The sequence below is a fragment of the Equus przewalskii genome, chromosome 10 (assembly GCF_037783145.1).
Source record: "Equus przewalskii isolate Varuska chromosome 10, EquPr2, whole genome shotgun sequence".
Lineage (NCBI taxonomy): Eukaryota > Metazoa > Chordata > Mammalia > Perissodactyla > Equidae > Equus > Equus przewalskii.
Genome location: NC_091840.1, coordinates 35445698 through 35463187, shown reverse-complemented (window position 1 = coordinate 35463187; position 17490 = coordinate 35445698). Strand labels below are relative to the sequence as shown.

The 17490-nt window shown below is 47.4% G+C and overlaps 1 protein-coding gene across 1 annotated transcript; it reads left to right on the top strand.

Moving 5' to 3' along the window:
• Positions 1–1684: 1684 nt before the first annotated feature.
• CHCT1 (CHD1 helical C-terminal domain containing 1) lies at positions 1685–10074 on the top strand. The gene is made up of 6 exons (XM_008534573.2): positions 1685–2071; positions 3424–3525; positions 3798–3973; positions 4430–4529; positions 6774–6969; positions 9796–10074. Exons 1-6 carry the CDS (start codon positions 1814–1816, stop codon positions 9879–9881), a joined length of 918 nt encoding a protein of 305 aa, XP_008532795.2. The 5' UTR covers positions 1685–1813; the 3' UTR covers positions 9882–10074.
• Positions 10075–17490: the final 7416 nt, after the last annotated feature.

Sequence of the window (17490 nt, the reverse complement as noted above, 5' to 3'; positions counted from 1 at the left end):
CTCTTTTGTAATCTGTTTTTAAAATAGCATTATATAACATTTTTAGTGATATTTATTCCTTATGAGTAGCTTTTAAAAAGAGACACAACTCTCCTGTTCTTTACTCCTTTCTACTGTAAATGTAAAGTATATTCATTATTTTTTTAAATGCAGACAATATGCAAAGAAAGTGAAAAATCACCCTTGATATTTTGAAATGTATCCGAAACTTTTTTCTATGCGTATATAAATACATACTTACAAAAATGGGATCATCGCATACACGCTTTTCTAGTTCCTGTTTTTCCATGTCATTAAATAGAGTAGCAATTTAAAATTTAGTTAGTTTTATATAGATACAGAGTGGTATTTTAATAATTAGTAGTGTTTTAGTAGTATTTTCAAAAATTAATATTTTAACTTTAAGAGTAGTATTTTTAAGTATGGGTGTCCCACAGTTTACCCTTGCCTACTGATGACACTTCAGTGTTTTCCAAATTGTCACCATTGTGACAGTTCTCATACATACACCTTTTCTCCTTAGGACTGATTCCTAGAAGTAGAACTTGCGGTCAAAGAGAATGCACAGTTAACATATTTTGCATTACGTTGTTTACCAGTTATCACTCCCAATAGAAGTGTGTCAAAGAGCCCCTTTCCCCTCCTTCTTGCCAATATAATTACTCTTCTTAACAGCAGCAAAATAATCCTGAAGTAACGCTCGGAGAGCAGACCTTCCAGTTTGGAGGCAGAGCCACACTGTCGCCTAGGAACGTCGAGCCGCAATGTCCCTGTTATGTGCAGGTACCGCCGCCAGATGGCGACCGTGCGCAGGACCCCAGCGCCGGCTCGGTTGGCCGAGGGTGGTCCGACCCGGTGCCCGCGCAGGCAGGGCAGGAAGAGGACCAAACTGGGTGGCGGAAAAGGGACCCAGGGCCCAGAGGACACGAAAGCAAGGGCCGAGACGGAGTTCAGCGTCCCAGGGAAGAAGATGCCAGCTAAGTGACTAAACGGAGGCGGCAACGGTCTGTCACCGCCGGAACCGCGCCGTGCGCGCTGATGAAGGACGCGACAGGGCGCCGGGGCCGCGGTAGGGGCCAGGTCGCGGCTTGAGCCAGGCGCCTCCGAGCGCCTCCGAGGACCTCCTGGCCCAGCGGACCAGGGACACGCCCGGACCCCACCGGCAGCGTTTCCTGCGCGGCCTCGGATCCTCGGAGGGAGGCGCTGATGGGAAGAGCCAGAGCGGTCGGAACCCGACCGAAACCCCCGCGCCCCACTTAGTGGCCGCAGACCTAAGGCAAGTTACAAGACCTCCATGCGTCTCGGCTCCTCTTCTAGGAAATGGGATCACTGCTGGTACCTACCCCAGGGAAGACTGTACTGGAAGATTAGTGGAGATAACATATGGCGGCTGGTATTTTTGTACACCTCTCTAAAAACGCCGCCCCCCCGCCCCGCCCCCGCAACACCCAACCCAATTGGCTTGTTAACTTCCTGGAGGCTACAGGGGGATAGAAGAGAAGATCTATCTCAATAGAAATTTACTGTATTCCATTCTGTCAGTGCATCCTCTAGTCCTTTGTCCCAAATCCGGAAAGCGGTGTTACAAACCCTGGTCCTCACTCTCGGGGATCCCACGGTGTAACTGAGGAGGCATGAATGGTACACACGCAGGAAAATTATTTCAAAAGCCTTACCAGGGTTCAGAATCAACAGCGTCTGACAGTTCTCTTGGGAGAAGGGGTGCCAGCCCCTCCTGCCAGCTGTGAGCTCTGTCAAAGTCCTAGGTCTACCCCGCACGTCTTGCTCACTTCCCTGCTCCAGTTCCCAGTTGATGGAGATGGCGGTGGCCACTCCGAGGAGTGAGGGCGTGGGAGGGGGCGGGGGCTGGGCTCTGTGTTGGCAGTTGCCATGGTTTTGCTCGGAGTTCTGGAGCCAACCTACCCACTCCCTGAGACACTCAGGTCCCAGAAGCAGGAGGTCAGAAGCCCGAGGGTCTGTGAGGAGTGCCACTCTGGAGCCCACCAGCGCACCTGTTGAGATGGAGGCCTCAGATGGGCAAGGGGGTGAAGGGGACAAGCCACTAGAGAAGGTGAAGGGGGGCTGGGGATGTGAGGGGGGTAGGAAAGCAGGGTCCTTGGAGGGCTGGTTTTGGAAAGCAGAGAACATTAAATTCAAGGAAGGAGAGAAGAAGGAAAAATGATGAGGTACATGAGTTAGCAAGAGATTGAAAGAACAAGAGAAGACTAACTCATTCAAACAGACGTTTATCAACTACATGTACTCCTGGCAAGATGATTGTTGGTTATGAAGACACAAGGGCTCATGTGTGTGGCTGTGTGGTGTATGTGATGTGTAAATGGAGTTGACCCGCCAGAGTCCCCCCTCTCTGGGGCCCTGAGGAGCCTGGGTCCCACGCCCCGTCCACCCACCTTCTTCCCTCTCCTTGCTCTCTCTCTTCAGAGTGGTCTGGGCCTGGGTCTTCCTCTTTCCCTCTGAGCACAGGCAGGAATTAATGCTCACTCCTCTGAGAGGCTTTTGAAAGGTCAGTTGGAAATCCAGCCGTGTCAGTCTAATCCCGTTCTCTGACGTCTGGTGTTATTTCAGTCACTGTGTCTTCATGAATTTTCAGTTTTCTTTGCCTCACTTTTGCTTTCAAAAAGTTCTTTCTCGGGGCTGGCCCCGTGGCCGAGTGGTTAAGTTCGTGCGCTCTGCTGCAGGCGGCCCAGTGTTTCGTTGGTTTGAATCCTGGGCGCGGACATGGTACTGTTCATCGGGCCACACTGAGGCAGCATCCCACATGCCACAACTAGAAGGACCCACAGCGAAGAATATACAACTATGTACAACTATGTACCGGGGGCTTTGGGGAGAAAAAGGAAAAACTAAAAAAATTTAAAAAAAAAAAAAAGTTCTTTCTCGTCATCACCATCACCATCACACATTTTTTCTGAGTGCCTGTTAGCATGACATGATGCTAACAGTTAGAGATACAAAGAGGTAGGCCTGGGACTTAGGCACTGAGTAAATGTTTGCTGAGTGAATGAGAAAATGAATCCCTGCTCGTTCCTCCGAAGAGTTACTTCCGTGCCTGGGTGCCTCAGTGTTCTCATCCGTAACCGGGGATAATGATATCTAACCTCACAGACTCTGTGGGAGAATAAAATGGATCAATGTCGATCAAATGCTTTGCAAAGTTAGTATGCTGTGCCACAATTAGTCTAAAAGGAACGGGCAGGGCAGTCTCGGTTTTCTAAGCGGGGATTCTCAGAGACGGGTTTCTTTTCCCAGGGTTCACTCACTTCAGTGCTGGGTCAAGGAGAGGTCACAGGGGAAGTGGAGGAGGACTTTGGCTGGCACCTGGACCAGTGGTTGCCCTGCACTGCCCCTCAGGAGCAGCCACCCAATCCCCCCAGCTGACCACTACCCCCTGCCTCCTCCTAGGTGACACATGAGCCCGGCTCACAGGGGAGCTCCAGCACCATACCTGCCAGAGACTCACTAGTGCGTCATGCCAAGGGCCTGGGGCACGACACCTTCAAAATTGTGAGTAAGGGGACAGCCCAGGCCCCTGTGCCCTGTTCCCCACAGGTCAGGAGACCCGGCTCAGAGGCCTCAGACTGCAGCTCATTGCCCCGCTTGGCATGCTCTTGGGAAGGAAGTGGGGTAAGAGGCTGACTGGAGCCTCCGCACTTCACATGGGCAACGCTTCCTGGGCCATAAGGGCTGCAGCCAGGTCGACCTGCTGGTTCCTTGAGGCTGCCCATCTGCCTTTCCTTTTTCCGTATGGCCCCTCATTTCAGCTTTTGCCTCCTCAGTGTAAAGAATACCTAAGGCCACTGAAGAAGTTCTTGCGAAAGTTGCACCTGCCCAGGGACCTTCCCCAGAAGAAGAGGCTAAAGTACATGAAGCAGAGCCTGGTGGTCCTAGGGGACCACATCAACACCTTTCTGCAGCACTACTGCCGAGCCTGGGAAATCAAGCACTGGAGGAAGTAGGGCTACATCGTTGCCCTTCCCACTATACCCACTCCTGGGCCACGCCCTCTAAATTTAAGGTCACACCTCAGCCAAGATCCCCTGGTCCTTCATCTTTATATGAAAGAGTCAGGATCCTGGAGTGAGCATGGTGAAGAGGGGGTGGAGAGAACAGGACCCCCTTGTCATTCAGGGCAGCATTGATTGCACCACGGCTGTATACACAGTGAGCAAAGACCTCTCCTGAGCCCGAGGAGAATGACCTCTGATGGAACAACTACTGTGTGGTGTGGGTGCTACTCACCAGGATGGATTGTCAAGTCTGGCAAATCCCCGCCTTTCCATCCCTCAATCAAAAACCGAGGAAGTAGCATGTAACCCATTTCTCCGTGGGGGTGTCCTGGCCGCAAGACAAATGCCGCAGGGAGAGGGGCTGTGCTTCGCCTGCCTCAGCCTCGGTTTCTCCCCTGCAGGATGCTCTGGCGATTCGTCTCCCTCTTCTCAGAACTGGAGGCGAAGCAGCTTCGCAGGCTCTACAAGTACACCAAGAGCAGCCAGCCGGCCAAGTTCCTGGTGAGGCGCTCGGCAAAGCTCCCCAGGGACCAGCTGAGGGGTGGTTGGTGTGTTCTTGGAACGTGGCAGGACGGGCCGGCCCGGGACTGAGGGCCTCTCTCATACAACCAGCACTCTCCAGTCCTTTCCACGGCTCACTGCCTGAGGGAGACCCCACTGCCCCTCCCTTTGCCGCTGCAGTGGGCACAGAATGGGGCTGAAGGGGGCAGAGACTCAGCCTCGAGTCCTTGAGATTTACTCACCCTCCACACCCACTCACCCCACACGCTCATGTTGGCAGGGGCAGGGACAGCCCTGAGGAGCCATGGGTGGGGACTCTGAGGCCCGGCAGAAAGGCACAGCCAGCTTGGGGAAGGCTGCGGGAACTGTTGACAGAGCCTGGCCTGGCTGTGTGCAAAAACAGTGATTCTCAAAATTTTGGTCCAGGTCACTTCTAACCTCTTAAAAATCACTGAGAACCCCAAAAGAGCATTTGTTTATGTAGGTCATACCTATTGATATCTGCCCTATTAGAAATTAAAGCTAAAGGAAAAAATTCAGAGTATGTATTTACTACCCTGTTTAAAAATAAAAACGAGGAGTCCATAAATATGAACATAAATAATTTTTATGAAAAATAACTGTTTTCCAAAACGAAAAAATTTAGTGAGAAGAGTGGCATTGTTTTACATTTTTTGCAAATCTCTTTAGTGTCTGACTTAACAGAAGACAGCTGGGTTCTCATTTCTGCCTCTGCAGTCGATCTCTTATGATGTATCGATCTGGTTGAAGCACAGGAAGAAAACCCAGCCTCGTACAGATGTGTAGTCAGAAAAGAGAGGAGTATTTTATTAGCATTTTCAGATAATTGTGGATATTTTTCTTTGATATCACACCAAAGCTCAACAAGTGACAGTTACTTAATTGCAATGTGGAATTTGAAACCATATCAATGAAAGTTTTAAAGTAGACTGGGTTTTTTTAAGCAGTTTTGGGTTTACAGAAAAATTGGGTGGAAAGTACAGAGAGTTCCCATATACCACCCGCTCCAGTGTCCTTTATTATTAGCATTGTACATTAGAGAGATACAGTTGTCATTGATGAGCCAATACTGATACATTATTAACTAAATAATGTCCATAGTTTACAGTAGGTGTACTCTTTTGTTGTACATTCTATAGGTTTTGACAGATGTATAATGACATGTATCTACCATTACAGTATCATACAGAATAGCTTCACTCCCCTAAAAATCCTCTATACTCCACCCATTCACCCCTTCTTCCCCCAAACCCCCAGCAACCACTGATCTTTTTACTGCCTCCATAGTTTGGACTTTTCCAGAATGTCCTATGGTTGGAATCATACAGTGTGTAGTCTTTTCAGATTTGTATCAGTGAACTTTTCACACTGGGTTGCATTAGAATGCATTAGTTTTTCTCTTGCACTTTGCGTGGACCCCACTTTTCAGGGGGTCTGTGAGGTCAGAATATTTCAGGGACCCCCAGGGTTTCACAGAGCACACTTTGAGAACCATGGGTCCAAAATAGTAATCATAGCAACACTTCCTATGTGCCGGGCACTTTATGTTCTCTACTGTAATCTTCAAAAGTCACTCTAAGGGATGACTAGAGTTATTGTCCACAGTGTGTAAATGAAGGTGCCACATGTAGGGAGGTAAAGTGACCACATAGAAAGTGGGAAGAAGAGCTGGGTTCGAACCTAATCTGGCTCAGAGGAAAGCCCAGCTCTAAGCATGGCCCCCACTGCTCCAGTGCGCAGCCTTGGCCAAATCCTCTCCCTCTGGGTCTCTGTCTCTTCCTCTGAACCTGAGTGGGTGGGTCGTTTCAGTGACTGCTCCTCTGAGTATGAGAAGCTGCCATTTTAGTGATGCCTGGATTCCACTGGCCAGGAAAATTTCAAGAGATATTTTCAGGCTCTCAATTTTAATTTTGCAAGTGACTTTTAAACCAAGTACCATTGTTTCATTATAAGCAAACACGTAAGACACTATAACACAAAAAAAGAGATGAGGACATGTCTCAAAATAAAGAACTACCCAAGAAGAGACAGTTGGCAGCCTGGCCTCACAGTCCCCAAGGTCCTTTCTCTCCCGCCTCTGTGGCTCTCACTGCATCCTTCTGGCTAGGCAGGTGTGAGGTGCAGACAGACCACAACCGTTTCCTAACAAGGGTAGAGATGGGACTCCAGAATGTGGGCCCCTCTCTTCTCCACACTCTCCTCAACACTATGGCCCTATTGCAGGTGGCATTCCGCCCCTTGGATGCACCAGAGAACACCTTGCTGGCCGGCCAGGAAGACAGTCTGCCCAAGCTCTGCAACGCCTGGGGGCTGCACAGCAACATCAGCAGCATGAAGGAGAGGCTGTCCAAGATGCAGGCCCCAGGCCACGAGGCCTCTCTGCTGGGGGAGCCAAGATCCCAGGTCCACATGGGGAGAGGTAATGTGCACTAGATGTGCGGGCAGTGCCCTGCACACTCCCCCGGAGCAGCCCTCTTCCTGCTTTCTGTCTTCTCTTCATCTCTGTGCTTCTCTTTCTGTCCATTTTACTTCCCCTTCTCCACTTTTTCTCTTCTCTTGTTCATCCTCCTCCCCTCAGGTGTGCCCATTATAAAAATTTCGAAATGTGCAGATTAGTATAAAACAGAAGAGAGAAAAGTCCCCCATCACCCAGTGGCCGTGACTATTACTGTTTTGGTGCGTTTCCTTCAGTGGTCTGTATAATTTCCCCCTGGAGGTCTCATGATATGTACAATTTGGAATCCTGCACTTTTCAGTTAACATTTAAACCAAGGCACTTTCTCATGTGACAAGAAACAGAGCAGAGATCACGTCTGGTGGCCAAGGCGGGGACTCCCAGGGAGTGTCCGAGTAGCGGCAGGACTGCCGCTCGCTCGGTCTTGGGGGGGAGCAGGCTAGGGAAGCGTTCATTCCCGCAGTGAGGAGGAAGTCCAGTCAGGTGGCCTGGGAATAGCTTTCCCAGCAGCTTTGGCCTCAGTGATGACTGCCCTTCCTGGCTGTGGGGTTGGGGACAGAGACTCTTCAGTGAGAGGGGCTCCAGCCACGTTTGGAACCTACGAAGTTCCCTCCTGTGCACTGAGGTTCGGAGAGATGTTAGAACTCCCCACCCCCTACCCTTCTGGAACTGGCTTCTGGGACCACAGTTAGCTGTTCTTGCTTAGCTACTAGGAGAGAAAGTGCAGGCAAACAGGGCCACCTAGGACCTCAGAGCCTGTTCCTAAACTAGGCTCTTCTTCTTCTGATCTTCTGAAGTCGGGCTGGCTGGGGCTCATGCAGACCAGCAGCCTCGGGGCCTCTTCCACCAGTCACAGCTGGACCTGGTGGGAAAGCAGGGGTGAGGACAGGTCAGGTGCACTGGGCACGGGTCAGGCACCTCCTGAGACCCAGAACCCTGCCTGGGCTCTGCAGGACCCACGGCCCCAGGGCCTGCAGTTTAAATTGAAGAAGTAAAACATGCAGTGGAATGAAAGGCAGACAATCATTAAGATGATCTAGGGCAAGCAGTCCATGAATCAGATGAGAAAAGTGAGCTCCGGGCCCTGGGGCCAGCCTCTCCCTGTACCAGGGCTTTGTCTTTCTTAATGTCACTTAACCCGGGCAGCATCCTAATGAGATGGATCTTATTCACCCCCTTTTACAAATGAGCAATCTGAGGCCATAGGGCAAAGGGTAGGACAGGCTGTCTGGAGGAGGCGAGTTTGGCATAGGCTTTAAAGAGAGGGAGAAGGAGAGGGAAGGGGGAGAAAGGGAGAGAGGTGGGCGGAAAGGAGTGTGCAGAGATGAGGGGTAACGAGCAGACAGTCTGGCTTGGAGGTGAATGGAAGAGCAGGCTGGAGAAGCGCAGGATAGGGGTGTAACAGGAAAAAGCCTTGGGTGGCAGGTTAAGAAGTTTGGCTTTCATGCACTTCTTTTTTTTTTTTTTTTTTTGAGGAAGATTAGCCTGAGCTAACTACTGCCAGTCCTCCTCTTTTTAGCTGAGGAAGCCTGGCCCTGAGCTAACATCATGCCCATCTTCCTCTACTTTATATGTGGGACACCTACCACAGCATGGTGTGCCAAGCAGTGCCATGTCCGCACCCGGGATCTGAACCGGCAAACCCCGGGCCACTGAGATGCGGAACACGAGAACTTAACCACTGTGCCACCGGGCCAGCCCCTCATGCAATTCTTAACATTTCATTACTACAAACGGAAGCAAATCATAGAAAATTAGATAACACAGATAAGCAAAAATAAGAAAATATAAACATCACATTGTGATCACCACCGCTAGCGCTTTCCAGATGTTTTTGTGTATGTACGTACATATATTTTAACCACAATGAGACCATGCTGTATATACGATTTAATTATATCAACCTTGCATGTCAACGTTTCCTTTCATCTAATTGTTGGATTGAATACTCCATATTTGGATTTCCCCGTAGTCAAAGATATCTTTTGTACTGGCTTCCCAAACCGTGCTTTTCTCCTGGTTTTGTCTCTTTTAACCTGACGAAGTCCCTTTTTCACACCCTGACCTGTTGAGAGATCAGGCTATTGTTCTGCAGAACCTTCCACTTTTTGCTTTTTTCTTGTTGCTTCCTCTTGGCATCTTTTAAGCTTGTTCCTCTATCTATAAACAAGACTTTAAATCAAAAGTCTTGATGAATTCATGTTAAACATGTTTTTGGATACATTAGATACGTTACTGGGATAGATTAGAGATGAAGTTGTGTTGTTCACATCGCATTAGATGAGAAAACACATCCTGCCTGACGGACCCACCGGGAATGGGCTGAGGCGAGTCACGGGTCTATCCGTGCAACCGAGGGAACCTGCGTGGTGTTTCTTTGGCACTATGTTCATAAGTCAGTTCTCCAACAAAACGATGATAATGGTGTTTGCAAACAGTCCAGCAGCAAAGTGCTTGGAACCGTGGCATGACACCTGAGAGGAGTGGGGAGGAATCAGAGTCCAAAGCCAGAAGTCAAGAAATGTGGGTCTGGTGCTGACTGTGCCCCTCACTTGCCTCAGGCCCTCGGCAGCCCATTTCCTGACTCTGGGCCTGGATGAGATCCCTCATATGTAATTGGGGCGATTCCATCTCCCTGCTGTGAGAAAAGAGTAAGGGACACAGGTTGGAAGGAACCTAAGACTTTGTTGTTCCTCCTTTTGGTCCCTACCACACCCCCTATGTTACAGACTGACATTCTCTTACTATTCGTGATGGCATTAGGACTGTCTCTGACCTTCCCTTTTTCAGGTTCTCTAAGGAAACTTCCTCAAAAACCAAAACTCAAGAGAAAGAGGATTAAGGAAGCCCCAGAAACTCCAGAGACCTGCCTGTGAGCAGACCTCACTGGGACAGAGAGCCTGCAGGCCTTGGGGCCCAGAGCACTTGTCCGTCTTCCACGCCTCTGAACCTGGGGGAAGGGGACCCATGAGGGGAAAGAAGAAAACTGTCTTTATCAAAAGGACACTTAGGTCTTAATTATGTATAAATGGGGTGCAAAATAAACATCCTTAAGACAGTTCTATTTTATTTGGCTGACAATTATCATTCATTCGTTTTTTATTTATTTAAAAAATGTTTTCCAGCCACATTCTTGAGTGGCAGATGCCCCCACATACACAGATGAATACCAGGTGGTCACTTGTGTCAAGGTCCGTCGCAGTCTAGTGGAAGAGACACACGCAAGTAGATATTGCATTGGGGTGAATACAGGTGCCTGGGGAAGGCCTCAGGGGAGGCGACAAAGGAGCTGATGTGTATTTGCCAGGGGAAAGCACAAGTGGGAATGGAGGGCCGGGGTTCAGTCAGAGAGTGATATGTCTGGAAGCCTGCGCGAATCGTCTGGCCCTGATCTTGTGAGTGACTTGGGGGGGGGGTGGCAAGGGAGATGCCAAGCACTGGAATGAGCTGGTGGACTTGGGTATTGGGAAGATGCTCTGGAGACTGAGCGTGGAAGTGAGAGAGGGTAGAGGCAGGAGACCAAAGAAGAAACAATAGTCGTAGCTAGGATGGCGGTTCAAACCAGTGGTCAAAAATTGGCAGCCTGCCTGCTGAAAATTCAGACTGCTGATGTGTTTTGTTTGCCCCTCATGGTGTCCTACTGGTTGTTTAAAACATTTTTTAAAAAATTAGTTGCCAATGTTAATTTGGTATATTTCACATTAAAAACGACAACAGCAGATTTCTGGCTTTTAAAAACTGGCCCCACTGGGACCTGCCTTCCCGCATGCTGACGCCTGGCTGGGGCTGAGAAGCAGTTGCTCAAGTTTCACTGATAGTCCTTCCTGTTCACCACAGTCCCCACCTCTCCCTGTTGCCTTACACCCTGGCCTCTTCACTCATTTATATTACCTCTTTCACCCTTTTAGCTGTTAGTATTTGCTACCCTTGGGTATACAAAGGCAATGGAGGTGTGCATGAAAGGGGGAGGCATGAATTGTGAGATTATGTAAGGTAAAATTGACAGCTTTTGGTGACAGATGTCAGAGATGAGAAAGAGAGGTGGGGGAGGCAGGGAAGATGGTACATTGTTTCTAGCTAGAAAGATGAGGTAAATGGTGGTCAACTCCAGGAGGGGAAGCAGGTCCAATCATTTTCGAAAAATAGGAGAATCAGGGCTCTGCCTGAGGCAGCAGCCTACAGGGCCCAGTGCTGCCCTGGTGTGAGTAGGACTAGAACAACGTGCATGACACTTTTTCCTCTCCTCCCTCAATTTATTTTCAGGAGTGAATATCATCAAAGATTTTTTTTTTTTTTGCAGGGGAAGATTCCCCCTAAGCTAACAGCTGTTGCCAATCTTCCTCCTTTTTTCTCTACCCCCAAGCCCCAGTACATAGTTGTGTATAGTTGTAAGTCCTTCTAGTTCTTCTATGTGAGCTGCCGCCACAGCATGGCCACTGACAGACGAGTGGTGTGGTGCCACACCCGGGAAGCAAACCCAGGCCACCGAAATAGAGCACACTGAACTTTAATCACTAGACCATCAGGGCTGGCTCTCATCAAAGATTTAAAAATGTTAAAATGAATATCAATCTAGACTTGTTCTTCAACAAGTACAGGGAAGCAGAAATAGGGGAAGAAGGCGCAGCTCCAGCTCTTTCCTTCCTCCTTGTACCCATTGCCTCCCAGAAGTGGCGAGCTGACACTGCTAAGGCCTGGGCCTGGGGTCCGCCTTGCTTGGGTGGTCCCTGACAGTCCAGACAAAGCAGGGAGGATTTGCGAGAGAAGGGCAAGCAGGCTGGGGGGTGTCCCTGATAATTGGGGGCTGTCCAATTTTCTCCACTCCTGAAAGATTTCACTAACAAGCTCCTGGGGAAAGGGCTTGGGGTTGGGGAACAGACGGAAAGAGGGAGGTGTCCTCCATGTGCGAGGCAGCACTGCCACCTAGGGGCATTGTGGGACTCTACAGCCTTATTCTTCCAACCAGGGCAGGGGGTGAGCAAAGAGATGGAGACCAGGAGGAAGTGGGGGAGCTTCATATCGGCCTTGGGGACAATTAGGAGGCCTGGAACAACAGGTGAGGCTTGGTTTTGGAGCCCTCTTAACTCTTTCCTCAAGTTCAGTAGGATCTCAGAATTCCAAAATGGCAGATCACACGACATTGCCCCACTCAAAGCCCTCCGGCAGCACAGAGGATTTTCAGGGCAGTGAAAATACTCTGTATGAAACCAGAAGCGTGGACACGTGTCCAGACCCACAGAATGTGCAAACCAAGAGGGAGCCCTAATGCAGACTCTGGACTCTGGGTGATAATGATGCGTCCCTGTAGGCTCATCTATTGTGACAAACGTACGCCTCTGGTGGGGCATGTGGATAATGGGGGAGGCCGTGCATGTGTGGGGAAGGGGGTATATGGAAAATCTCGGTACCTCCTGCTCAATTTTGCTGTGAACCTAAAACTGCTCTAAAAAATTATTAAAACAAATGAACAAACAAAACCCTCCAACAGCTCATCTCATGAAGATGAAAAGCCAGAGGCTTTGCAAGGGCCTACAAGGCCTTCTAGGATCTATCCCCACTGTCCATTCTGTTACCTCTCTGCCCTCATCCTTGCTTTTCTCCTACTTGTTAAGCATACTCTTGGGGCTGGCCCGGTGGTGCAGCAGTTAAGTTCACATGTTCCGCTTCGGTGGCCCGGGGTTCGCCAGTTCAGATCCCGGGTGTGGACATGGCACCGCTTGGCAAGCCATGCTGTGGCAGGCATCCCACGTATAAAGTAGAGGAAGATGGGCAGGGATGTTAGCTCAGGGACACTCTTCCTCAGCAAAAAGAGGAGGATTGGCAGCAGATGTTAGCTCAGGGCTAATCTTCCTCAAGAAGAAGAAAAAAAAAGTTCTGATACATTACAACCTGAATGAAAACTGACACAACCTTGCAGCAGGTGTCAAAGTCTGACCCAGCAAATCGACTACCATGAATTTGTAAGACAAGAATCAGAGATGTGCACAAAACTTTAGAGTCAAGGATAATCATCAGAGAGGTATTTACAGTAGGGAAAAACTGGGAGCAATTTAAATGTCTAATGGCTTTAAAATATATCCACAAATTCTGATACTGCTCCTTTCAAAACGTAGGGCTTAATTCCCCTTCCCTTATGTGTGCACTGTACTTGGTGACCACATTCTAATGAACAGAACGTGGTGAAAATGGTAAGTGTGACTTCCTAGGGTAGGTCATGAAAGACATTGTAGCTTCTATCTTGCTCTCTCTGTTGGAATCACTTGTTCTGGGGGACGTCAGTTGCCATGTCACTCAAGCCCCTATAGAGAAGCTCATGTGTCAAGGAACTGAGACTTCTGGCCAACAGCCATGTGGAGTGAGCCACCTTGGAAGCACATCCTCCAGCTGCAGCCAAGTCTTAGGATGACGGCAGCCCTGGGTGCCATCTGTATGCAATCTCATGAGACACTCTAAGTCAGAACCACTCAGTTAAACCTCTCCTGAATTCCGGTTCCACAGGAATTGTTAATTAATCAATATGTTTTGTTTAAGCCAATAAGTCTTGGAGTAATTTGTTAAGCGGCAATAAATAACTAATACTTGCAGCAATAGAGGATGCATTAAATAGATTATGGCCCATCCATAAAAGTGTTAAAAATAACACTTTCCATATTTAATAGTGCGGGGAAATGGGCATGATAGGAATAAAGCCAGATATCAAAATGTATATGAAGCAAGAATGAAACATGAAACAAATATGCGCACACAGAAAAAAAAAAGTGCCAATGTATTAAATGTAGTTATCTCTTTGTTATAGAGTTACAAGAATTTTTCTTAAAAATACTTTTTTAGTATTTTCCAATACAATTAATATATACCACCTCTAAAAGAAAAAAAACTGTTTGGTTTTTCACTGTCAGTTTATCAATCCCAATCCACCTACCCTCTCCTCACCCCAGCTCAAGGAGAGAGTAAGTATGCTGGTCAAGGAAAGGAAACCCAGAGTCTCCTCTTGGGACTTTCCCTGAAGCTTATGCGACCTCATTTAACATTTCCTTTTTTTTCCTTTGTGGTATAATTTCTCTTAGTGCAGGAGGGTAGCTTCCTAAAATCTCAAGCTGACCCTGGGAGTCTGCAGCCAGAGAGCCCGATGGTATCTATGGCTTTGCCATGACCAGAGGCAAGGACCCTGCTGTACTGGTCAGCTGTCCTCCCAAAGCTGTGGGTGCTGTCTTGCTAGTAGGTGGCACATGTGGGACTCTAGTCCAGTTCCAGAGTCTGTACCCTAAACCATACAGAGATGTCTCTGGGATATGACAAGCCCTCTGTCAGGGAGAAGTTAGCAAACGGATATGGACGTCCATAGGGGCAGAGAGATCTTTAAGGACCCAGGGCAACCTCAGACTTGAGTGAGTCTGTCCATACTACCATTCTGTCCTGGGTTGTGCTGGTGAGCTGTGAGTTTCCTGGAAATGTTTGGTTGGCTTTGATAGGCTCCCTCCTCTAACTTCCTTCTTCTGAGACTCCTCCCTTTTTTATCTGAAGGGACTTCTCTGTCAGAACCAAGCTTTAAAAGGACACGATCTACCTAATGCTCCTCCTCCACAAACCTGACCTGAAACCAAAGAGCTTATTAGTGCAACCCTACTCATCATCAAAACTCTGAGTAACTGCTACGCGGTTGGGGACTAGCTGAGTCTTACGAGTCCATCTTGGCAGATGGAATGATCCAGCTAGGCATACTCGTCATGCTCTATGAATTTAGGAAAACTGCAGTGTTCAGTCTCCCCCTCTTCCTTCCCCTCCATAACCCTCGAGCAAAGGAAGTGAGAAAGGCACCAACAATTCCACAGTGTCTATAATGGGCCTAGTACTGACCCAGACATGGCATTCATTTTATCTAATCTTCATAATAATCCATGAGATGGGTAGTGTCCTCTTCACCTGACAGATGACGGGCCAAGCTCAGAAATGGAGTAATTCGCCTAAGGCCCAACAGCTGGTGAAAGGCAGCTCCTCTGAACTCCGAAGTCCTCGTTCTCATCATAAGCTCCCTGCCTCCCTAGAACTCCCCCCTTCTGCCTTTGGGTAAACCCTATTTCTAAAAACTAAAGGTTAAAGACTTGATTTGAATGATCAAATATATACTAGGTAAACTTCATTCCAGTCAAAAAGCCCCAAAGGTATTTTTTAAATAACTCTTGTCTTTTGTGTGTGTGTGGGTGTGTGTGTAGAGAATTTGATTCCTCTGACACTGACGTAACAGATGCCAAACGTGGGCTGGCGATGGGTCACAGCCAATAACAGCAAAGAAAAATACGCAAACTATTTAAGCAGCAGCAGAGTGAAAAAACAAGCCTGATTCTGTGCCGAGCTAGAATTTAAACGCCAATCAACTTCAACACATAAACGTTCTCATTCAGAAATAAATCCCACTTGAGGTTTATCAAGGCACTGCCTGAAAGTGATCAGATTTTTTCAAACTTTGTTCACGTCTCATTTAACTGCTTATGCAAGTTGAAAGCCTTTGTTCCGAAATTTTTTTTTAAATTGTAGTTAACTTATAAAGCTTACCATCTTAAGTATACAGTTCAGGAATATTAATTACATTCACATTGTGTGCAACCAATCTCCAGAACTTCATTTTGCAAAACTGAAATGCTATACCCATTAAGCAACCACTCTCCAATGTCCCCTCCTCCCAGCCCTAACTACCGCCATTCTACTTTCTAAGAGTTTGACTACTCTAGATAGCTTATGTAAGAGAAATCATTCAGTATTTACTCTTTCCTCATCCCTTTGTGACTGGCTCATATCATTTAGCATAATACCCTCAACGTTCATTCATATTTGTAGCATGTGTCAGAATTTCCTTGTTTTAAGGCTGATTTGATATTCCATTGTATGTATATATCACATTTTGTTTAGCTATTCATCTGTTGATGAACATTTGGGTTACTTCCACCTTTTGGCTACTGTGAATATGGCTGCTATGAACATGGCTGTACAAATATCTGTTCAAGAGCCTGGTTTCAACTTCTTTGGGTATATACCCGGAAGAGGGATTGCTGGACCACATGGTAATTCTATTTTTAATTTTTTTTCCCTTCTTCTCCCCAAAGCCCCCGAGTACATAGTTGTATATTTTAGTTGTGGGTCCTTCTAGTTGTGGCATGTGGGTATGCCACCTCAGCATGGCCTAATGAGCGGTGCCATGTCTGTACCCAGGATTTGAACCAGTGAAACCCTGGGACACCAAAGTGGAGCATGTGAACTTAACAACTCAGCCATAGGACTGGCCCTATTTTTAATTTTTTGAGGAACCAGTTTTCCATAGTAGATGCACCATTTTACACTGCCACCAATAATGCAAAAAGGTTCCAATTTCTCTACATCCTTGCCAACACTTTTTTCTTCTCTCCAAAGCCCCAGTACATAGTTGTATATCCTAGTTGTAAGTCCTTCTACTTCTACGTGAGCCACCGCCACAGCATGGCAACTGACAGACAGGTGGAGTGGTTCCACGACTGGAAACAAAACTGGGCCACTGAAGCAGTGAATGCTAAACTTTAACCTCTGGGACATGAGGGCTGGTTCTTGCCAAAACTTTTAAATGTTTTGATAGCAGCCATCCTAATGAGTAGTGAGTTTGCCTTGAATTTTCAAACTATAGAAGTAAATGTGTACAAAGTAAGTGGGTGTGATTTGTTAATACACTTAGAATAATAGTATATTACAGAGTAAACTCTCTATCAAATTTGTTAAAGAAAGGCACAGATCAGCAAAGTTTATAAGCTGGAAAGTCTTAATTTTACAAGTTATATGATTATATATGGTAATGGCTTTCACAGAGCTCTCAAGAAAACGCTGCGTAAGTACCAAGAAGAGGCAACTCAAGCTTTGAGGGAAAGCTTCCCTTGTGCTTTGAGCTTGACAGATGAGTAAGGGAATGACATTCCATACACAAGAAGAGCAGGTTCAAAGGCATGAAAATGTAAAAGGAAAAATTTAAACTCTATCACTGAAGGTAACAGGTGATAAAGCCAGTGCTGACCATTCCAAGAGATGGTGGGATTTTGTCTAAATGTTAATTTTCTTTATAATCTTTTAAAATTTGGTTTCATTTCCTCCAACTGTTTTGAGTGCGTAAGCTTCATGCTGTTTCACGGTAGATTTTTTTAAAGACCTAATTTGACCTCATCATTCATATGAGGAAATGAAACACAAAGAGGCTTAAAATGGCATATTTCAAATTCCTACTGTTCAGAGGCAGAGCTGGAACTGAAACCCCAATCCAGGGTTTTCTCCACCATTGCCAGCAGAGCTGCACCAGGTCTCGTCAGCTATTTTCAGACTTTCAGTTAGAAGATCAGGGAAAAGAACAGCATAGTTACTTCTGAAAAGCCTAAAGACTCCCCTCATTACTGCAGTCCTTTGTCTTTTGCCAAAGCACTTTCATGAGCGCCATCTCCAGAAGCTGCTACCATGCGCCTCCTCCACATCTTG